This window comes from Podarcis cretensis (assembly GCF_951804945.1).
Source record: "Podarcis cretensis genome assembly, chromosome: 11".
NCBI classification, from domain to species: Eukaryota; Metazoa; Chordata; class Lepidosauria; order Squamata; family Lacertidae; genus Podarcis; species Podarcis cretensis.
This window is the reverse complement of record NC_137180.1, coordinates 41,696,203-41,720,905: the sequence shown is the minus strand read 5'-3', so window position 1 is coordinate 41,720,905 and position 24,703 is coordinate 41,696,203. Positions and strand designations below refer to the sequence as shown.

The 24,703-nt window shown below is 43.8% G+C and overlaps 1 protein-coding gene across 4 annotated transcripts in view; it reads right to left on the bottom strand.

The window, feature by feature from the left end:
* Positions 1-24,703, bottom strand: part of PDE4D (phosphodiesterase 4D) — a 645,912-nt gene that overhangs the window by 363,198 nt on the left and 258,011 nt on the right. Inside the window, exon 1 of one of the 4 annotated variants that reach the window (XM_079995473.1) lies at positions 10,223-11,454. The exons of the other annotated variants lie outside the window; for them this stretch is intronic. Within the exon in view, the coding sequence (XP_079851599.1) occupies positions 10,223-10,491 (269 nt within the window). The 5' untranslated portion in view covers positions 10,492-11,454. Of the gene's footprint in view, positions 1-10,222; positions 11,455-24,703 lie in introns of those variants that run through there. 4 annotated transcript variants of the gene reach the window in all.

Here is a 24,703-nt window from a genome sequence, read left to right as displayed (position 1 = left end):
TACTTCCTAGTGCTAAATATTCTTTTCGATAGCCACCTTGCAGATCTTGTTGAAAAGGTAAGTTCCCTCCCCTGCCATATATATATATGTAGGATGGAGGGCTGTCCAAGATCTGCAGAGCCAAACTGGGTATGGCCTGGGTCACAATCTGCCCCATTAAGCCATTTTCTGCAAACCACACCTACCTGCCCCACACCTGATAGCCTTAAAGTGTGCTCCAAATTGTTCCTTGGCAAGTGAGGCATGCTCTTAGTGTCAATCAGCTGATATGGGATGACAGCAAACCCCAGTGGGATCAGCTGCACTACGGAGTTCCCATTTGGGACTTCCACATGCTCCATGCTGTTAACATCAACCAGCTGATTGGTGCTTACAGGAAGCCCAAATGAGATGGCAGATGCAGTAAACTCCCAAGCAGGGCTTGTTGCAAGCACAAAAATTCCTTTAATCACTGGCTTGATTTCAAGCCAACAATGGGGCAGCCACGGCTTGAGACACACCTGGGAAGGGGAAATGTTTCTGTGTTTTGAACTGAAACCACTGGGGCAAACCATTTTCCTCTGAAGGATTGGATCGAGCTATGTCTGCAAAGGATTTAAAAAAACAACAACTTTGGGCTACCTGGTGCCTTTGTTATGTCAGTGACCGGCAGGCAGGTGGCCCCTGCTCACTTATCAAAATAGTCCATGGGTGGTCAGGATGCAGCCCACCAGCAAGATCCTGCTCCCCACTGCACTGGTCATCAATGACTGGATGGTCAATGGCAGAGTTTCTCAAAAGTGATTAGCAGAGCCTTAATATCTTGCCATCAAGGTGCCCTGTGACTTGATTAGAAGACAACTACCCCATGCCATGGCCACAGCTGCAACCACAATGGGGCCTCACCGCTTTCGCTTCTGAACAGCACAGATTATTTGATGGTACACATGGAACTCCTCCAATCTACAAAGGATGTCTTGTGCATTCATTATTATTTTTTCTCTTTTGTAACCAGCCATTTTAAAGAACCTAAGAAGAGCCCTGCTGGATCAAGTCTAACATCCCATTTCCCCCTGTGGCTGACCAAATGCCTATGGAAAGCCCACAAGCAGAGCATGAACACAGCAATCCTCTTCCATTGCTATTGCTCCCCAGCTACTGTTATCCAGATCCCAGGGGTAATATATTAGCACCATGTCTAGTAGCCTTTGTTTCCAAATATTTCACAGCAAATTAAAGTGGGCCAGCCCTACCATTAAGCAGCATGAGATAGTAGTTGTACTTCCCAGGTGCTGAGAGACAGGGAGTGGTGATAGAGAGCTGAAGAACAGAGTTGTGTGTGACATGTGGTCTTCCCGGTACCCTTAAGCTAGCCTGATGCCTCTTTACCAGCATCTCTCAAACTATCAGTTTGGATGGTTTCTGCATATGGATTGAAAGGGTACTGTCTTGTCATTTCACTCAAGCAGCACAATGTCTTGGGCCAACCCTGATATTAAATCTGTGTATTCTAGTTAGTTAGATAGAATTGATGTTGTTAATGTTTGCATTACCAAGGTATCTAACTTACCCAAACTCTGCCCAATGAATTTGAACAAAAGATCTACATTGGATGATGGAGTTACAGAATGTTCCAGTAGCACAAAGAGAGTGGACATATTTACAAGGCCAGATGGCATTCACGATCCAAAAATGCAAAATTGATGGTAATGAATTAATTATTGCTGCTATGGAAGAACAGCCTAGCAATTTATTGTTGATAGAGCTTAAGCCTCTTTAGCTGGTAGAAAGAATTATTAGGACTCAGAAGGAAATCAATATAGCGAATATCAAAAGGACCATGTATAATTCAGTGGTGCTGGCATTCTAAGGTTTGTGTATAGTTCAGCCCACCCTGATTCAAAAAGAATATAGATAGAGCACAGTTGGGAAACATTGTTAATGACTATATTGATCGGTGGGAACTTCCTTCTGTCTGACATTGATGGTCAACAGTATAAACGAGCTAAAACTCAGACCCAGACAAGTTGTCAAGAAACAGACATTTCAGCAGCCCTTCTCTAAGAGTTGCAGAGTATCTTTACATTTTAAATTGCCAGAGGCTGGATGCAATTTGACAGGGGCTGGTGTATACTGTCAGACGCCTGTACTTTAATAAGATTCCTCAAACATCTCCAACTGACCACAGCTGTAAACAGGATTTCCAGCAGGATAGATCATTGCCCTCATCCACTAAGACAGTTCTTCTGGTATAAAGTTACAATGTGTAACCACTGCCAGCTATTATGAAAAAGGACAGGGGGAAAGAGATAAATAACTTGGTTTGCTAAAAAGCTCATCATGTCTAAACTCAAAGCCTATTCACATGGCCATGGGGTATACTGACAGGAGTGAGCCAGCTGTGAATTGCACCGAGCAAGATGGAGTTCACTCTTTATTAGCAAAAACAGGATCTGCACAGGCGAGTCAGGCCAAATCAGCACAGCAACTTATCTCCAGCAGTTCTTGCCCCCATGAAGCAGTTGCTGAGACTGAAGGTCCATGCCTCCCGAGAGCTGCCCAATTCCCTCCTCCCCAGGGTTTTCCCCAAGCAATCTGAGACTTGTGTCTGTGTGAAGCTAACTTCTTTGCCCTCTTCATGCCTCTCCTGGTTATGGGAGACCAGGGGGAGGGAAGATTGTCACAGCAGGATGGGAAGACAAAGCTGAAGAGAAAAGGTTATCTTATATACCAGAGGTCATCAACAAGATGACCTCCAGAAGTCCTGGACTATAACTTCCATCACCCCTGACCTTTGGCCACATTCTCTAGGCCAAAGCTCCCATTCTCTGATGGGAGCTGTAGTCTAATAACTTCTGGAGGGCTTAATGTTGGCTCTTGCTCTATGTACTAATATAAATTCATTCTCTGAGTGATCATTCCTTATGTAGCCAAAATGGCACCTTGCAAATCAAAGAGGCAGGTATTGGTGGGCTCTGGAAAATCCTTGGTATTAAAACCCTTTAGAAAAAAAATAGCTGGGGAGAATAAAAAACAACTCAAGAAAGACCAAGCATGCTCAGTGGCCACAGGAGACTGATGGGCTGGACAGAAAGTGCTGGTAGGGAGGATGGAATGGAATGGAAGGATGGCGTGGCTAACTGACTGGTTAAAGTGGGAACACTTCACACTGCAGTGTTTTGTTGTTGGTTGCACTTATAAGGCTGCAATATAGTTCTCATTTGCTACCATAGGTCTTGCACCAGCACTGTGATTTGAGGGAAGCAGCCCCAAAGTAACAGTATAAAAGGACCATCTTTATTAATTCAAAAAGACGTGACAAAGAATCCCGTGCATATCCTGTGACTCATTACCAACTCATACAGCAGAAGTTACAGCCTCTGCTTGCATCCAGCAATAAAAGTGTCATGGAGATGTTGTTTCTCTGTTTTAAAGGAAGCCTCAGAAGAATTCTTGTTTGCTGAGAATTACTTTACTTGGAAATTTTTCAGTTCTAAAGAGCAATGCGTTAACAGACATTTCATTTAACTAACATTTCACTTGCAATTCATTTCCAACATAACCACCAATTCTATTTATTTTTATTTGCAGACATATTTCTATATCACCCACTCACCTAAAATATCAAGGCGGTACACATCATAACATATCGTATAAGAATGCAAAATAATCACAAGAATGACAGGCTCATCTAAAATGAATGAAGATCTATATCTATATATCCAACTGAATAAACCTGTCAGGATGAAAAAGTCCTCAAGGGATGCCTGAAAGTCAAAAGCAAGGGTGCCTGCTGGGACGATATTGCACAGCGTGTATTCTGCAACATGGGACTGGCGTGACTAATTGCTCAATTTCTAGATCCCATCTGCACTATAGATTTAAAGCAGCACCACACCGCGTTAGGCACTCAGGGCTTCCCCCAAAGAATCCCAGAAACTGTGGTTGTTAAGGCTACCGAGAATTGTTATTTCTGTAACAGAACTACCATTCTGGGAAGCTGCAGTGCTGTGAGGGGGGGAAGGGGTCTTCTAACGACTCTCAGCACCCTTAACAAACTACAGTTCCCAATATCCATTGGAGGAAACCCTGTCTATTTAAAGTGGTATAATAGTGCTTTAAACGTATAGTGCAGATGGAGCCCTCTGCTTCAGAGATATGGGGGACAACTAAGGCCTTATTCACACCACACATTTAAAACATTATGATACCACTTTAAATAGCCATGGCTTCTCACAAAGAATTATGGGAGCTTAGAGTTGTTTGGAGATGCCTATTCCTCTCTCAAGGGACGCAGGTGGCGCTAAAGGTTAAAGCCTCAGCGCCTAGGACTTGCCGATCGAAAGGTCGGCGGTTCGAATCCCTGCGGCGGGGTGCACTCCCGCTGCTCGGTCCCAGCGCCTGCCAACCTAGCAGTTCGAAAGCACCTCCGGGTGCAAGTAGATAAACAGGGACCGCTTACCAGCGGGAAGGTAAACAGCGTTTCCGTGTGCGACTCTGGCTCGCCAGAGCAGCGATGTCACGCTGGCCACGTGACCCGGAAGTGTCTCCGGACAGCGCTGGCCCCTGGCCTCTTAAGTGAGATGGGCGCACAACTCCAGAGTCTGTCAAGACTGGCCCATACGGGCAGGGGTACCTTTACCTTTACCTTTACCTTTATTCCTCTCTCAGAGTTACAGTTTCTAGAGTAGTTCGACAAGTTGGATCCTCTTAACAGAGGGTGTATGTTGTGCTCAGCTCTGAAACTCTTCCCTAACTGGCTTGTGGGCGGGGCTTGCCCCGCTCCAAGCCGGTGGTGCCACAGTTATGCCAATGGCCTTTAGCCAATCAGCAGCGTGGCAAGGTTGGGGGTTGGGGGTATCTATTTGGCAGCACGACGTAGGGACCTCCTTTTGCTTCGCACTGCCGAACACCCGCCCGCCCACCCATTAATTATGTTGTGTTTGGCCTTGCTTTGGACTTCAGTTGGTCGCCTGTTTTTGGAATGGGGGCCAGGTAGGAATTTTTTCCAATGTGGCGGATTGGCTGTGGCCACTTGGTTTTTGCCTACCTCTTAGCAATCGTCACAACTTTGTAAGGTTTGGCAGTTAGGCATTGGATTAGGGGAATGTGGGGAGGGAAGGTGCGGCCATCACCTGCCCCTTTAATGACTATTCTGTTAAAGGAATCTGAGGGTCTGGATCTCGTCCGAAGCCCGGAGAGGGGCTAGGGCCATGCCAGGATCCCCGGGGACCCCAGGGGTGAGCACCAGTCAATATACACTGACTGAGAGCCCCCTGCTGCTTGTTTACCCTTCCAGACTTTCTGCAGGGTGGGGCAGGAGCCAGATATAGTTTGATACCAATGCCTAAGCCAATACAAGTCACATTTGTGTATTTTAATAAAGTTGTGGCCAAAATTTGCCCATTAACATTTAAACTAAATTCTGTCTCCACTGTGTCTTTATTTCCATTCGGGATGGGTTTTGGGGCTCGAAGCACAATCAATCCCTCTTCAAATGGAATTTTGGTAACTGTAATTCTGGAATGGGGAATAGGGTGGGGGTTTCTAAATAAATAAATAAATAAATAAATAAATAATCTATACCCCACCCATCTGGCTGGGTTTCCCAGCACCTTTATCAAACTACAGCTCTCAGGATTCTTTGGAGGAAGCCATGACTGTTCAATGTGGTATCATAGTGCCTTAAATGTGTGCTGTGAATATGGCCTAACAGCAGTCCAGATGATCTCAGCGATCAAACTGCAATTTTCACTTTCATATTCTCCTTTCAGAGTGACCAGAGATCAATACATGGAAAGAATAACACGCAGTATTACATTTGTAATTTCTTCCCCAACATATTTTCAGCTCAGGTGAAAGCACGAGGTCTGCCAGTGTCAATATCACAATATAATTTAGGTCTGAGTTTAACAGGCACTTTATGCACACCACTTTTAGAGTCAAGATATATCAGGAACAGGAATAATTTCCCAAGAAATCATCTTTGAAATCAGCTCTAATCTGACAGCTATTTTGTCCATGATAAGCAGTTCTCATATTATGCCAAACAAACCATCCTAGCATAGAAGTGGTAATTGGGGGCAATTACCAATTGTCTTCCAGAGAATTTGGCTAGAGGTGTGGCTTGTTCTGCATGTCCAGTATGATTTTGGGCTTCTGTTTCCTAAGCAGATGTCCACTGCCCCATCTCTGTGCAACATGGCAAACTGTTTTTGAAACCAATGGGATTTCAATAGCAGCTTGTGGTATGGCGGGGGGGGGGGATGCTTTTCAGTGGATTCAAAAATCTCACTGCCTAATCAAGGATTTGGGGTCATGTAATACATCTGCAAAATATGGTCTGAAACTCAACATCAAAAAAACGAAGATCATGGCCACTGGTCCCATTACCTCCTGGCAAATAGAAGGGGAAGAAATGGAGGCAGTGAGAGATTTTACTTTCTTGGGCTCCATGATCACTGCAGATTGTGACAGCAGCCATGAAATTAAAAGACCCCTGCTTCTTGGGAGAAAAGCAATGACAAACCTAGACAGCATCTTAAAAAGTAGAGACATCACCTTGCCAACAAAGGTCCGTATAGTAAAAGTTATGGTTTTCCAAGTAGTGATGTATGGAAGTGAAAGCTGGACCATAAAGAAGGCTGATCGCCGAAGAATTGATGCTTTTGAATTATGGTGCTGGAGGAGACTCTTGAGAGTCCCATAGACTGCAGGAAGATCAAACCTATCCATTCTGAAGGAAATCAGCCCTGAGTGCTCGCTGGAAGGACAGATCGTGAAGCTGAGGCTCCAATACTTTGGCCACCTGATGAGAAGAGAAGACTCCCTGGAAAAGATCCTGATGTTGGGAAAGATGGAGGGCACAAGGAGAAGGGGACGACAGAGGACGAGATGGTTGGACAGTGTTCTCAAAGCTACCAGCATGAGTTTGACCAAACTGCGGGAGGCAGTGGAAGACAGGAGTGCCTGGCGTGCTCTGGTCCATGGGGTCACGAAGAGTTGGACACGACTAAACGACTAAACAACAACAACAATACATCTCTTTAGGTTTATCAGTCACTCCTACTTAAGATGACCTTCAGATTCAGAAGCTGTATATAGCTTAATTCCACTTAATACTAAAAACAACAACCCAATTTAAAATATTATTTTAATCTTGTTTTAATATTCTTAGTTATTTAATAACATTATGATTACAGTATATTTATGTTAATTGCAGGCTTTGTGATTCATATATCTTTATTTTCCCCTTAGTTCTCATTATACAGCATACTTCAAATTGATGCATCCTTTGTACATGTTATGTTGTGTATGCATGTTTATAATAGACCACTGAGGATGACTTGTGACTGAAATGAATTTGGTTTACTTCTAATTAAGGTAATGTATTATATTTCCAAATGAGTATTCAAAAGTAATGCTTCTCTAATATGTTTCATAGTCATGATACAAAGCTGCTGTGTCAAACTAGTTCATACTATCATGCTTCGCGGAATTTTGACGTTTAGATCCCAATTTGGTTCAAGCTTTCTCTCCCCCCCCCCCCCCCCAGTCAGCTTGAGACATATTTCATCTACTCTAACACATTCATTAAAATGTAAGAACATAAGAAGAGTTGGTTGGATCAGACCAATAGCTCATCTAGTCTAGCATCCTGTTCTCACAGTGGCTGAACGGTTGCATGTGGGAAACTCTCAAGCAAGACTCAAGCACAAGAGTCCCCTCTTATGGTTTCCATCAACTGGTATTCAGAAGTATTCCTGCCTCCAACTGTGGAGGCAGAGCATAAGCACTATGGTTAAAGTAAAGGTCAAGGGACCCCTGACCATTAGGTCCAGTCGTGACCGACTCTGGGGTTGTGGCGCTCATCTCGCTTTATTGGCCGAGGAAGACGGTGTACAGCTTCCGGGTCATGTGGCCAGCATGACTAAGCCGCTTCTGGCGAACCAGAGCAGCGCACGGAAACACCGTTTACCTTCCCGCCAGAGTGGTACCTATTTATCTACTTGCACTTTGACGTGCTTTTGAACTGCTAGGTTGGCAGGAGCTGGGACCGAGCAACGGGAGCTCACCCTGTCACGGGGATTCGAACCGCCAACCTTCTGATTGGCAAGTCCTAGGCTTTGTGGTTTAACCCACAGCGCCACCCGTGTCCCATAACCATTATGGTTAGTAGCCATCAATAGCCATTTCTTCCATGAACAAGTGAGTTCATAGATGCCAGCAGCATCCTCCCAAAACTCAGAGATTTTTGTAGGTACCAGAAGCAGACAGTGAGCAATACAGACGAGGCTCCATTGCTCTTCAAGCTTCCCAACATGCTCTCTGCTGCTTACCGAGAGTGGAGGGGTGAGGCGTGGGGGAACTGTGGTGTGGTGGAGCCAATCCAATGCTGCTGCTGATGTGCACCACCACCCTGTGCCCAGCTTCCTGTGCCTTGCCCCTCCGCACCCTTTCTCAGTAAGCAGCAGCACCCCACCATGTTGGGAAGCCAGGAGAGCAATGGGCCTTACCTGTGCTGCCTTACTGGCTGCTCTTGGATGCCAGTGAAAGATATCAAAGTTCTTTTGGATGTGCAGGCACATGATGGCAGCCCCTGGATATTCCTATGGGTGGGTGCCATCACTGAGTCTTAGGCAGCCATTGAGTTGGAGCCGGGAAGCAGGAGTTGGGGGATCAAAATAACAGGGGGGTGTAGGGGTGGGGACGAAGCCAGGAATCAGAGCTGGGAGTCTGAGGCAGAGAGCAAGCCAAGGCAGGGGACTTATCGCTGCCCAAGTAAAATCCCATCCTGAACAAAAAGCCTTTGTAACTCTTCCTGCTGAGGTGGGCCAATGACTAACTAGGGTTGGTGAAATCGCAGTACCTGAAAATCCTTTACTGGCTAGGGAGATGTTCCCTGGTGACTCAACACACAAGATACCTGTGGTGGGAAGAACAATGCAGTCCGGGTTCTAACCCTGTTAGCTCCTGATAGTACGTTCTGAGTCTTCCCCTTGATGCATCTTGAATCTTAAATGCTTTCTATCCACAAGCCACACATTGTTTCCTATTGGCTTCATGCCAAGTTACACTTTCAAAGGTAAAACCCTATGTCTCATTGAAATCTGTGCTTCATTGAAATACATGTTTCCATTAAGTAGCAGTTTAGTCTTAGCTTCTACAAGTATTCTTCCATCTCCATCTTAAGTTTCCTTTCTGGACATGCAGCCTCAGGTAATGAATCAGTGCATACCTGTCATACAACAGCAGTGCATGCCCTTTAGGCTAAAACACTCTTCTTCATTTAATTAAAATGATTACATTTGTATTAATTAAAAAAACTACTACTCTAGGCTTGTCATTTTTCCTTTTCTACGACATCACGATTCTTGGCTTGGCACCACATTTTATTTCATTTTTTTCCTCAAAAGAAAATGTTTGAATGACAGGTAGCCAACAAAAAGCAAGACTATGCAAAAAGAAAGAAGAAAGAAATGATCAGTGCAAAAGTCAATGGACTATTCTCAGGGAAACACCTAAATAACAGGTTTTACTAGAAAAGAAAGAAATGCACAAAGATGGATAAAACAGAGCAAAACATCTGTCTGCTTCTAATCCAACTGTACTCATGCACAAATACCCCCCCCCCCATATTTCATAATCACAGTGCAACTAAAAGGCTCTTCCACTAACAAAATATCTCCTTTCTCACTTCCCACAGCAATTATTTCAATACAAGGACCGAGAGATGTACAGTTTTGCTCACCATCTCCACACCCATCTACTTCTGATGTGGGTCCCCCATCTCCCCCATGCACACCCAATACAACAACTGGGGAGAGGGAAGAGAATTTACATCAACTTTTAGCAGTGAATCAGACCATGTTTTCTTTTCACACATTCCTCCCTTAAATCTGTCCAGAGAAAGGAGGAAGGGTCGAGGATGAACTTGGGAAAAGAAATGAGAAAAGTCAGTGCAGCCCTGCTGGCTTCTCCTTTCAATATCTGGAATGGCATTCATTTCAATCAATATCAGAAGCTGCTTCAGCATAAGGGAACTGGGTCTCTTGCTTAATCTATTACTGCTCTTAAAGATATGGAAACATGCCCATGGCTTCTTCTGTGACTCTGCTTGTGATTTTTTAAAAGGGATTTTCCATTAAAATTCCAGCTCATGTTTCCCCACCCATGCAAAATGAGATACAATTCCAAACCTGGAGACAGGGGAGAGAGGAGGCAGGTACAGTCCTGTTCTTACCAGGTATGTGCCACTGTGAACCGCCGCTGTTTCGGTATGTTGCTGCTCAGAAGCATCCTGCGCAAGAGCCTTGGAGAATTTCGAGGGGATATGACAGGCGACAGCTTAGGAGAAATAGACGAAGACTTCCTGGATGTCTTGAGCTTCTCATGCTGCAACAGGTTTTCCCTCAGGGTCTTCACAAGATCCTCGTTGAGCCAAGGATTTTGACAATGTGGATTATCCACTTCAGGTACGGTCAAGGTGTCTGGGCTTGTTTGCTGAGCCATGTTTCCAAAGCAACTGATATTTGCGAAGTCTCTCTACAATGCAACGTGATATTTGTTTTGGCTGCTCTGGAGTTGTTGCTTTTTTAAAAGAGAGAGAGAGAGAGAAGTATTTCCTCCTGCTAATTTTGTTCTGGGGAACCATACAGAGCTTCGACTCCGATCCAGCCTATTCAGATTTCGGCATGCTTCTGCCTACGCTCAGAGCGTCTCTGTCCAGATAACGAAGTGCAAAGGGAGAAAGCAGGCTAACTCTTCCGCCGAAGCTGGTAGGCATTGCCACTCCTCTGACAGTCCACTCTGGTGGACTCCGCTCACTCCTGCCGGCTCTGCTTGAAAGTGAACACAGAGAGGAAGGCAGAGCGTGGAGCGACAGCTCCTGTGCCAGAGCAATGAGGCTGCCTGTCAAACTGCTGGAACTAATGCACTGCAGCTGCTAGAGTGACTCCTGATTATGTACACAGAAAGGGCCGGGAGGAGGGCTTAAACATTGGCACGCTGGTTATGTTTGGCTATCATTTCCATCTGTTTATTGCTCATTCTGAAGGGAGGGGCTGGGGATGTCAAGGGTGCACTTCCGTCCCACCCTCCTCCCCACAGTACCTGAGCTTTGGTTAGATTTTTTTGGGCCGGGGGGTTAGCTACTGCATTTTGCTGGTTGTTTCAGCTCTTCTTGTTTTCAGCTCCTGTGATTTATATGGCATTGCAGCTTGGGTTAATGACTGGGGATTATGCTGCGCTGGATAGAACATTTTTGGGGGGGATTGTACATTGTTTTATTAGAGTGCTGTATCTTGGCATTTCATGTTTTAAAGCTATTGCATGATGGCGTGTATTAAGTGTAATAAAGAAACAACAAATAGTAAATAAATAATAAATAAGCAAATGCATCCACATACCCCAACTTTCCCAAAGGCGAACAAATATTTGATTAGAAAAAAATACAAGATGAAATATAATGCTTTTAATTGTCCAAGTGAGCGTGTGTGTATCTCTATAGATATTTAAACAAAACATCAGACTGTATCGTACATGTGCAAAGTAGTTATAATGGGGATGCTTCCTTTATTATTATTATCCTAAAGTCTTAAATTGGTGAAAACAAGACATATGGTTGCGTCTCATCTTGAAAGTGTAGATTCCCATACAGTAATTCACAAACTTCGCCATTCTATAAATCTGTCTGGATTGTGCCACTCTTTTCTTCTCTCCTAATATCGAGCTTGACATTCCAGATGAATTGCATAATATTATTTTGTAATTTGTCCATTACGACACTTCCATGTTCTAATGGAATATTTAAAAATAAGAATAATATTTTTGGTAACAGGTTCATTTATACTACTGTGATTTTGTCAAACCATAATAATGGTAATGTGGCTTGCCTTTCCAGATCCTTTTGACCCTTTTGGTCCACTCTACTGTGATCATCTTTAGGCATTGTTGAGTTGAACAAATAATTCTTAACCCTAATGATACCTGGCTTTCCCCCCCTAACCAACTAGCACCACTAGTTGGTGGCTGTAGATTACTGTCAGTGGGAGAGGTGGAATGCCTTTGGCCCCCAGTTGCTGGGGATCACAAGTGAAGAAAGTGCTATTGTTCTCACGTTCTGCTTGTGGCCTTCCCAAAGTCATCTGGTAGGCTTTTCTGAGAACAGGATGCGGGACTCAATGACCCATTAGTCTGAACCAGAATTTGTTCTTATTAGCTCAACATCCCAGATTAATTTACCTTACTAGGTAAAGGTAAAGGTACTCCTGACCGTCAGGTTCAGTTGTGGACAACTCTGGGGTTGCGGCGCTCATCTCGCTCTATAGGCCAAGGGAGCTGGCATTTGTCCGCAGACAGCTTCCGGGTCATGTGGCCAGCATGACTAAGCCGCTTCTGGCAAACCAGAGCAGCGCACGGAAACACCATTTACCTTCCCGCCAGAGTGGTACCTATTTATCTACTTGCACTTTGACGTGCTTTTGAACTGCTAGGTTGGCAGGAGCTGGGACCGAACAACGGGAGCTCACCCCGTCACAGGGATTCGAACAGCCAACCTTCTGATTGGCAAGTCCTAGGCTCTGTGGTTTAGACCACAGCGCCACCCGCGTCCCTACTACTCCAAGTTTAATCAACGTGCACTTTTGACTTTGCCACAAAGAAGTCAAATCAGCCCTCTCAAGAGATGGGTTACTGGGGTGTCATCAAGGACAGCAGGGTTGGGAAACTGCTTGGGATCATTTCCAGTTGCTTCATTTAAAAGAACAATATCGCAGAACTGAAAAGGGGGGGCAGGAATCTGAAGCACCCAACAACAGTAGGGGACAACTACTGCCTTCAAACTCTAGGATGCCTAGGACTGGACACTTGAGGATTCTGAAACAATCCATCTGATTTAGCAAGACTCTTCTTGCGTTCTTCTCTGACTCATGGGGGGGGGGAATCTACTGGGAAGCTTTCTTGAACAATCAAAATAAAAGAACAACAGGTTTTCCACCTCAAGCACCAGAATATATTGAGTCAGCCTCCTGAAGACAGAAAAGAAAAAAAGGAGAAACTCTTGCTGTGCCTCAGAAGCCCAACATAAAAGCCAGGATGTGGTGTACAACCCATCTAATTAGATATCGCTAATTCCCAAGCTGGTGGCTTCCCGTTACCATTAACTATTTCTTAAATGTTACAATTATTGTTTTAGAATGGCTCAGAGTAATTAAGTTAATGTAATCACCATGTCTCTTCCTCTTTAAGATCTCATTTTGAACAAGAGATCCATCTTTGCTCAAAGCTATTATATAAAGGGCACGCTTCAGCTGCTTTTGGCTACTTTTGATGGATGGGTATATTTTTCAGCAAGAAGTTTGAATGAAATTTCAGGGCTTCATTTCTCAGAACTGCACCCAGTGCTGCCTAGCTACAGAGGAAGGGAAAAAGCTTTTATAAACATCATTACTTTTCTGCTTTGGATGTCAGTGAAGGTAACCATGAGCTAACAACTCTTCAACCTCAGCATGTACAGCATTTTCTTATTACATCAATGTAAAGTGCTGTTTATCATTAGCAACAAGAGCAGCAGCGGCGGCAGCAGTGGTATTTATATAGTACTTTTCATTTATGAAAGAGGTGCACTTATCATTTTCAAAAGTTGTAGAGGGGATCAGATTACAGATCTACTGAAATCACATCTAACTTGGCCTTTAGTTCTCCCAAACTATTATTTACTAGAGGATATTTATTTAATGTAAGATTAACTTTACCACTACTACTACTACTGCTATGGATCCAGACTTTTCTGGACTATATGTGCTGAACCAGATAGACCCGAATGTGACTATTCTTGGCATGTCAATTGAGAGTATTGATTTCAGTGAGACTTTCTCCTAAGTAAGTGTGTAAAGGACTGCAGTCTCCCTCATGTCAGTATCAAATTCATGCATAAACTATTTTGTAATAAGAACCAAATTCCAGATGCCATTTTGTTTCTTGTAACTGGATATAATAGTTTAGTATTAAAATTGTATGAAAATGATGCAGACAATTGCAATCATAACAAGTATTTCAAAAAATGTGTTATTTATTGTACCAAAGTACTTAAAGAACATGGATATCTATTGCCTTGAAAATCGACATTTGATCAATAAAATTTAAATCTCAACAAATTACCAGTTGCTGCTGCTTCTTCTTTCATTATTATTATTTTACAGTAAATCCATCTTGTTTCTTGTTGAGGCTATGATTTCTCAAGTGGTTTGGTTGGAAGCAACTCACTAGTAAGGCTTGTATTGTGGGTTGCCAAGTCAGTGTCAAGCAAGTGATGTTGCCAAGGCAACAGAAAAGGCCAGGGCCAGGCCAGTATAGTTTGCTTCCTGAGGTGGAGGACAAGAAGGTGCATCTTCTTCTCCAAGAGAGGGGAATGGCTGGGGGAGCTTCCTCTGCTGTCTTCCTCTTTCAGCATCTGCCACCTGAGGCAACCATCTCACTTTGCCTAATGATAGGACCAGCCCCAGAAAAGGCTTCCAATCTGATTCTGTGAACTACATGAGCTTCTGTGAACTACATGATCCCACAGGATCAGGGAGTGTTGTCCAGACACATGTCCTATCATTGGATCCCATGACTGCCTCTGGTGGTGAAAATGCAGATGGGAATGAGGCCTCCTTTCACTCCCTCATAAAGCATAGCCTTTTCAGCTGAACTGCAGGTGATGGCGTCTGCCAGGCATTGCAACCTACTTCAATTCCCGAGGTCAGCTGCTGTTTACATCACCATAGGTAGTGCCGCTAGCCTAAGGAATGATCTGGTCTTCAACTTGCTACTAGGTCTTAAACATTCTATCATACCAGCAGCAGCATCCATCCATCCATACGCAGCAACATACAAGCCACCAAACCATCAACTTGCATGTTGTGGGGGCATATTTAAAGAGCTCCTTTCCTAGAAAGAGGAAATTAGTAGCAGCAGAAGTTTAGCAAGGAAATAATAATAATAATAATAATAATAATAATACACTGGGAGGTTCCAGTATAAATAAATATTGAAATAATATGTCTTGATTGGGGTGAGAAGAATATATATTTCTGAACAGAGAAAGATGTGTCCTAGCCAATTTTGCTTGGAGGTTCCTTCATTAGCACTCATCTACTTGCCAGAAAAAGCAAAGTTGAAAAAGAAGAAAATGTCCTTTGTTTGAATTTTAATTGCAAACATCCTCTTGGTATTTATTAAAAATCATCGCTGGTGTATTTAGAAGCCTGACAGTGTTATAACACAGCCATGGAAAGTATATATATATATTGCTATATTAGCCAATTGTATATGACAGCACCATTAATCATTAGTGGCCTATCATCACAAATCTGAAGAACTGTAAAGTCTGTCGAACACATAAGCCTTATCTACATATTCATGTCAATGCTGAAAATTTTATAACATACCATTAAACTCCCAAGTTAAATTCACTCAGATAGCAATTGAGACGAGAGCAGGCTTCTGCCAGGACAAAGGGTTATGGATCTAAGCTGTGTCCACCCTAAGAGGAAGTGAAAGTTTAACTTGAATTTCAAGTAGTTCTTCTAGCATTGCACAATGAGCAATCGACAATTTAAACACAGAATGTTTACCTTAGGCTCTGAAAAAAATCCTTGCAATGTGATTTGCGTAGGCAACTTTCCCCCCCTGGCCTTTACAAGCCAAACATGCCTTGCAATGAAAATAATATTCATTCATTGCACCCTGGGCTTTGTGTAGCTTTTGCCCTTTTTTCTTCTAAGGGCATAAAGAGACAGATGCAAATGACTGCTGTTCCCCTGAAAAAGCAAACATGGCTAAGTCATCAGCAGTGGCTCTGCTCAGTTGCTACAAAACAAACACTTTCTTGGCTATTAGCACAGTATGTGGCTTTTTTACTGCTGCATCTCCAGATCCACATGCCCTGCCCTAAGAGCTCAGCGCACACAGACATTTTTCCGTTCTAGCTTCTTTATGCCAACCATTTCCATTCCATATACATGCTCACATGCAGAAAGAGCCATGTAGGCTGCAAGCGGGCAGAACACACAGCTGTGGGATTCTCTACCACGTTAGCAGCACCAGTTAAATGTGACCTTGATGGGGAAAATCACTGCAAAATATCACTTCACACAGTGCATAGTAAACTATGGAATTTGGCCCCACAAGAGGTCATGATGGCCTAAAAGAAGGATTAGACAAATTCCTCCCTATGTTCTCCCTCCATTGTCACTGGAAGTATCCCCATGAATACCAGCTGCGGAGAGTGTGAGTCACGTGAGAGTAAGGAAGAAAACTTTATTCAAGCCAGTAATGGTATTGGCTCATAGCAAGCACTAGGAGCAAAAGTCAGGATTCCAAGGGTCATGAGCTAGGCAAACGATGCAGAACTGAATGGAAGCAATGAAGACGTCCCAATAGCTGCCATACCCCCCTCTCTAAGCTATTAGAGACTAGGCGACTAGACAGAGTGAACTTATTCATGAGACTCACTTCATGAGACCGCTGCACATTTACACATGCGTTATGGAGGTGGTGTCTAGATCTCAACAACAAGATCATGTCCTTCCCCTCTGACTCTAGCTCTTCTTCCTGCAGCAAGGGCTGTCAGAATTAGGCTGAAGGAACAGCCAGGTTAGAACAAAAATTTTAATACCCTCTTATTCAGCCTTTTATTGACTTATAAAAGCCATTGCCACATTCAAATGCCAGCTGACCATCTTGGGCTCTTAGATGAATTACATGATCCACTTTTTGGTCATCTGCGCCTTGGCTTCTTCAAACAGTGTCATAAACTCATCATAAAGCGAATGCTATGAATATGTGTGTGAACACATTGACTCGCCCCTTCAACCCCACCTACCCATTTGCCCCACCAAAGAGACCTGAGTCTTCACTATTGGACTGGATTTCAATTTCACACAGCTTCATTTTGTGGGCTCTGCCCCCACAAACACAAACTGCTTTAACTCATTTATGACTGAACATACACTAGAATATTCATAGCATAGTTTGATTAACAAAACAATACAAAAACAATGCCTCTTTCCCCATTTTTGTATATGTAGTTTATTCAGCGAATATAAGATGGATCCTGGCTAAGTTAGTTAACTTAATTCCTACTGAAATCACTGAATTAATTTAAGGCATGATTAACTTCTACCATCGATTTCAATGGGATCTCTGATTCTAAAGTTTATTTAATTGTTACATTTATATCCAAAGACCCGAATGGGACATATGTGGTTTTCTCTGCTCCCCATTTTATCCTCACAACAACTCTGTATTGTAGGCTAGGCTGAGAGTGGCCCATGGTCACTGAGCAACCTTCATGACAGAGTAGGGACTCTGGCTTCCCAGGTCCCAGTCCAACACTCTAATCACCACACCAGTCTGGGTGCAAATGGAGCACTTGTTGTGGGAACCACAGACATTGTTCTGCATGTTGAAGAGAAGATTGGAAGCACACCCTCCTTTCCAGCATAATAGCTTTGTGAATACAGCAAGGTTTTGAAATGGATTAAACATTCAGACACATAATACACTGTATGTTACTGAGGCCTGCTTCCTGACTATTCCAACTAATGTGCCAGAATGCAACAAGGCATTGCAAAGGCATTTAATCCTGTACTGGATTATAGTTTTATTATGTGTATTTGTTTAATCCTGTGAGCAGGAGTCCCCGGAACTGGCTAAGGCCACAAACCAGTCAGTCAATCAGCTGATCAATGTTTCAGACAGGCAGGTTGTTACAAAGGACTGGAATGCCAGCCAGTATATTTCTGCTGGTCAAAGTAATTTGCTGATTGCTAGCACCATGTGATACACCATAAAAACTCATGAACATATTTACATAGAACGCTTGCATTCGGGAAATGTTTGAAATATATTTATTTCATCAAATCAATGCTCACCAGAATAGTACTTATAATTTATATAGTGCTTTCCACTGTTCAAAGTACTTCTCTCATATTTACAGGGTGTTTGTTGGAGGTGGCCTAATGTCCTGTCTATTGAGACCCAGATCTCCTGTGCCTCCCCCACTTAATTTTTGTTTTTTAATGCTTTGGAGACAGCTAGGGATGCTAGAAGGCACAGTACCAGTGTGACCCCCAACTAGGGATTCAGTTATTCAATTATGGTATTTAATAACTTCAATATTTCACAAACCAAGATACAAACTGAAGCACAGATATCCTCTGAAGTTTCTACTTCTCTGAATTTTGCAATACACATCCCTAACCAAATAATGTGTACCAAAAATGCATATATTGGGGGTAGTGTGTGAAAAAATGCATTGATTGGTGAAAATTACCTCCAAAGTGCATTATATTAGTGGAAATTGCTTGCAAAAATGCACATGTTAGTCAAAACTGCACCAGGAAATGTGCTTATTATGATAAATTAGCATTGGATGCTTACGAATTTTCAAGAGGAAATTTGTGAATTGCTGTGGAAATGTGGAGAACCGAATTTATGATTGGAAAAATAAGAAAAAGACAGAATCTGAAATGGACAGATTTCTCCATCCCTTCTCCAGCCAACCACAATCCTAATTTGCCCATCGGCTCCCTGTACATTTATGCAGATTGGTGCTATTGGTTTGTGCTTTAAGAATCTAGCAACAGCCTTGCATGTTGTACCCACTGCAACATGTATGGCTGTTGTCCCCATTGCAGCATGGAAATTTGAGGCCAAGGAAGAATAGCTTTTAGAGGTGCAGTAGTGATCTCATTGGCAGAGGCGGATTTAGAATCAGCAACTTCCTGATGCCTAGTCTTATCCTACACTGATGCCTAGTCTTATCCAATCAAATTGTTTTATTTGCAGACCTAGCTAGAGTTTTAAATCAGATGTTTATCAGTCATTTTCATGGACAATTCTATTTTTAGACTTAACATTTAAAATCTGCTCTGTGGAAAGTGTATTACCATGAAGGTCCCATTTTTCTCGGGCGCAGCTATGCAGCTCTGGTTTCATTTTTTTTTTTTAAGGATCTAAAGATCCTACTGTGTCGTATGTATATTTGGCATTTATGGAACATAAATAGGCCTCAGTTTCCAGATGACAACTTAGAGATACAGTATTTCCAGCAGGAAGGCAACTTCCTTTAAATTCTAAGTGGGAGAGAGGGGAAATTAGGCTACTAATATTAATGAGTATTTTTTTAAAAGGAGTTATTGAAGGAAGAAGAGTTATAAAGCACATTTAGCAATGCATTATTCCTCCCTTCCAATTGTGTTTGAATATAAAACTGTGCCACCTGATTGAGAGGTGGGTGTCCAAATATGTATCTGAAAGGAATAATCTACTTAACTAAGCAACTCTGTTTTGTAGCTGTGAATGATGCTTGCGTATTTGACTTGGTTTCAGAAATCTCCTCATTATAGCTCCAGTGGCAATCTGACACTGAACTTCAGGGTAGACAAAAGTAAATACTTTTTCATCGTTAAATTACTGAATTCACAAACACAAGATGTGGTTATGGATGACCATCACCTTGGATGACTTTAAGAGGTGATTAGGCAATTTCATGGAAAACAAATGGCAACAGCTACTAAGTCATGATGACCATGTATACCTCCAATATCAGTTGCTGGGGAACACAAATGGGAGAGTGCTGTTGCACACGATGTCCTCTTTGGGGGCTTTCCAATGGCATCTATTTGGCCAGTGTGAGTCCAGCATGTTGGGTTAGGTAGAAAGGCCTTTGATCTAACTTCCTGTCTTTTTCTCTTTAACATGAAGGCACTTCTAGCCAATTACTGCCCAAGACTTCATCATGAGCACTCCCACCCCCAGTAGCATCTCAAAAATCTGTTTCTGGGTGCAAGATAAATTGAAGGCCTTGTCAGATGGCAGGCGAAAGGAGAAACTAGATATGGGGGTAAGCTATGTTTCTGTCTGCCCAAGTCACATATAAAGCAGGAGTGGAGCTGTGGGTGTACGTGTGGATAGGTGGCCAATCTTTAAATGAAAAAAAAAAAAAATAGGGGAGTGGGGAATGAAACACACCACCGTCCCTGCCATAGTTTGTTGTTGCTTTGTGCAGTTTGCTTCTGGCTGGCTCAAGGGCTGAATGTGAGCCAGTCTACAGTGTGCTTTTGTGTGTACTTCCTAAACAAACTGAGTGCTTGTGAGTTAAGGCAGAGGAGGGGACAGGTTTTGTGCATCTCCCCTATGCAATCCTATTCCCGCGGACTGTCTTGCCAGAGTGGTGCATGCTCTGGTTATCTCTCGCTTGCACTACTGCAATGCGGCAATTGGACTAATCCAGAATGCGGCAGCTAGACTGGTGACTGGGAGCGGCCGCCGAGACCATATAACACCGGTCTTGAAAGACCTACACTGGCTCCGAGTACGTTTCCGAGCACAATTCAAAGTGTTGGTGCTGACCTTTAAAGCCCTAAACAGCCACGGTCCAGTATACCTGAAGGAGCGTCTCCACCTCCATCATTCTGCCCCAACACTGAGGTCCAGCACCGAGGGCCTTCTGGCGGTTCCCTCGCTGAGAGAAGCCAAGTTACAGGGAACCAGGCAGAGGGCCTTCTCGGTAATGGCACCTGCCCTGTGGAAAGCCCTCCCACCAGCTGTCAAAGAGAAAAATAACTACAGAACCTTTAGAAGACATCTAAAGGCAGCCCTATTTAGGGAAGTTTTTAATCTTTAATAGGTTATTGTATTTTAGTGTTTTGTTGGAAGGCGCCAACATTATTATTCATGTGACAAAATGACCACCCCATAAAACATACATGTGGTTGCCCTGTCATGTCTAATCATTCTTTTTGAATTTCATTGCTTAAACTTATAGCAAAATGGATCTCCCACATATGGATCCTTATGCAGCTAAAACAAGCACCATCACACACACTAGGTGGAGATGTCCACAGACTGGGTGGGAGCCCAAGGTTTGCAGGTGTACAAATATCTACCCGTCTATCTACCTCAGCAGCCTTTACCATACTGGTCCCCTCCAAGTATTTTGGGCTACAACTCCCATCAGCCATAGCCAGCCCAGCAAATACACACACTCCCCCCAAAACACAGTCCAATAAAGTCTGAGCATGCTCAGTGGCTACAGAATGCTGAATGGCTGTTGAGGGAAGCAAAGAATGTGGATGGGATGGAGGGCACAGCTGGCTTGTTGGAACCCTGAGCAGCAGCACTCAAAATGTTGCAGGTCTCCCCTATATAACACAAGAGGCACCCCACGGCGTTTCAGTAAATTACGACAGTATCAATGCCTCAGAGATGAACCACCATACAGAATCTGTTGTTGATTTTGTAATTGTGCTCCACGAAACCTAAGCTGGGATCAGAAGAAGCCTAACTGTCCAATGGGAAACTGCGCTAAAGTGACATTGCACTTGGCCCTTGAGTTTTGGGGAAGATTCAAAAGGAAGAGAAAACAAGACATGCATACAGAGAGAAAGCTACCCAATGACTCAGTTACCTGGGCTTGTCATTGGACCACACGCGGCAAGGTGAAAGCAGCAGCATGGAAAGGGAGCTACAAAAGCCCAGCTTCCTGAACTTCAAGGCTAGGAGAAGACAGTGACCCCAAGTCATGCTCTGCATGCCATTTATTTCAGAGGCATACGGAGCTGGCGCTGTTGTTGAAAGGCAATTCTCACAAGCCAACTAAAATAAGAGAGCCATCTCCTCGTTCCCAAACACAGGATGACTCATCGCTGAGCTCCGAATGGACAAGCACACAGAGCAGCCGTGGAAATAATGCACTTCCCTGGGCAACGGAAGAGGAGCCTGCCTCTTCATGCCACTGAAGCGGGTAACTGCACTCACAGGTCTGTGCAAAGCACAGTGTGCGTTTCCCCCCCAGCTACAAGAAAGTCACGACTTAAAGGAGAGCAGCGTGGTGAGTGGGAAAAGCTGTAGCTGTTGTGAACACAAGAAGAGCCCTTCTGGAGCAAACCGAATGCCTCTCATAGCTGCCTTGACCTAGCCTGGGAGCATTGAAAGAGAGGAGGATAAAAAATGGAGGGTGGGGAGAAACAGATGGAGCAATGGAAGGGGGGGAAGCCCTCTGTGAGCCATCAGTTCAACCATATAGCAAGATACAACTTGTCTCTCTCCTGGCAGAGAGAGGGTGCTCCCCTGTGGACTGCTCATTGTGAAATGGGTGCTTCTCATACACCTGGCAATCATCTTGGCAGGTGTTGTACCTGAAGAAGGGCCCTGAGGAAGGGTAACAGCTCTGATATACAGAAAATCCCAGGTTTGATCCCTGACATCTGCAGGTATGAAATCCCAGAGAGCTGCTGCTTTTCTGTGTAGGTAGACCAATGGGGCAGTTCAGTACAAGACACCTTCCTATCTTCTTGCATAAGGCTCCTCTTACGTGAACCTGCAGGGATGCTGGTGGAGCTGTAGGTTAAACCACATAGCCTAGGGCTTGCCGATCGGAAGTCCCTGCTCCTGCCAACCTAGCAGTTCAAAAGCACGTCAAAGTGCAAGTAGATAAATAGGTACCGTTCGGGCGGGAAGGTGAACTGCATTTCCGTGCGCTACTCTGGTTCGCCAGAAGCGGCTTAGTCATGCTGGCCACATGCTCCCTCGGCCAATAAAGCGAGATGAGTGCCGCAACCCCAGAGTCGGTCACGAGTGGACCTAATGGTCAGGGGTCCCTTTACCTTTACATGAACCTGCCTGTTATTCTATGAATTTCTCGCCCAGAGGTCAGGCATGTGATAACTGCAGGCAGGATTTCTGTAGAAGTGGTGCCCAGACTTCAAAATGCTCCCCCAGGGTGGCTCAGACTGGGTTTGTTTTCTTTCTGGCGCCAGGCAAACCCCTTTTTTATTTGCCCAGGCTTTTCTGATTTGGTTTTAATACAGCTTTATTGCTAAATGATTATCTGCTCTGCTTTTATTGTTTTATTGACCTTATCATCATGAATGATTCTCCTGATTTTATATAAGCTGTTCCGGGAGCCTTACTGATGGAAAAGCATGGTGAAAAAACGCCTTTAAAAATCTGCAACGTCCATATTCCACATTCACAGAGATTCCAGATGTGTTTTCACAGTATGGCTTGTATTGAGCTGGCATCACCTGGAACATGAGCCAACAGGCACAGCATTCTGGAAACATGCTAAAGGATTATTGCTGCTTGGGGCTGGACTTGCATCATCTCTGCAAGCCGGACGCTAGACCATAAGCCTCCCCATGGAGTGAGGTTCCTGCTGCCTGCTACTCCCTACTTGCTGTGGCAAACAGATATCCAGGTTATACATCAAGTGAAGGTGGGGGCTGTGACAGAACTGGGGAGGAATCAAGTGAGAGCAACAATAGCCGCTTTATCTCCTGCTGCATTGGAAAAATGTAAAAGGTAGGCATCGGGAAAATACTTTCAGCCATAGAAGCCTTAGGGACCCTCCAGGCATCATTTTTATTATGCTTTTGTGATTGTGATGCTATTGGGATAATCATAACTCTCATTTATATCCCTCCGTTCTTCCAAGAAGCTCAAGATGACACAAATGGTTCTCTTTGTCCCCATTTTATCTTCACAACATCCCTGTGAGGTGGGTTAGGCTGAGAGACTGTGACTGGCCCAAGGCCCCCAGTGAGCTGAGCAGGGATTTGAACCCAGGCCCTGGTCCAACATATCAACTACTATACCACCTTGTGATCCTGCTTTCAACACTATTTGAGCCTATGGAAGTTTGGGGGCAGCCATGACTTCATTTCCAATCAGTGCACATCCTGGAATTTCCTGCTCAAATCCTCTTAACTTTTCATGCCACAAATTTTCTGTTTTGGTTTTGTCCCACTTCCATTGCCCCATAGCCCCTCCAGACAGCAACAATGGCTTAGCATTGGGGAAGCACTGCAGGACAAACTAGCAAAGCAGAATAAGCCTGCCACAGAAACACTATAATTGTGTCAAGTACATGTTGTTGAACACAGCCTCAATAAAACACCAACCTGACATTTGCAGAAGAGGGAGAAAACTCAGGGAATGCTCAGGGGAAACATTTTTAGAACACCTTACAGCACGTAGGGGCCAGAATACTAATGATAACAATCACCTTGTTCCAAAGGTTAGGGAGGTTCCATATCTATAAATAAACAGAAATAATACATGAGAGTAACTTATTGCAGGGCTACTACGGAACTGCAGGCACAGATCTAGATGGTTTTACATAGCTGCATGCAACTTTAAAGGACTGAAAAGCAAAAAACTATTTGTCATGCATCCATCTGCAATAGGTGAGAAAAGCTAGTAATTGAAACTTTGGCAAAGTAAATTGCCACATGCATTTGTTGGTATTGCAAGGTGGAATACTCCCTCTAGCGGTCAACTAGGGGGGGGAATGAAACTTTAATGCAGCAAATTTTCTGCTTCATTCATGCAGTGGCTGTGCTCCGAAGAGATATTGCTTGGAGAAGGAGGGTCTGTCTCTAGAAACACAGGGCTGTACGAGGTGAAATCAAGATGATAAGCTGCAAAAATCCCATTAAGACAGAAATTATAGAACCCATAGATCATAAATGGTGGTGATAGGAAGAAAACTGGGTGAGATGATAATGGCCTCATAATAACAACTCGCTTGGGGTCCAAGGATCCTTAGGACATCTGTTTCTTGAGCAGGTGGTCTCAGCCCCACTACTAGATGAAAAAAGCATTCTGCTGGGAGAGCTCAAGCTCCTGGTCTAATTGATCCTGCATTTCTGGTCTCAGCTCTGAACTTTTAGTC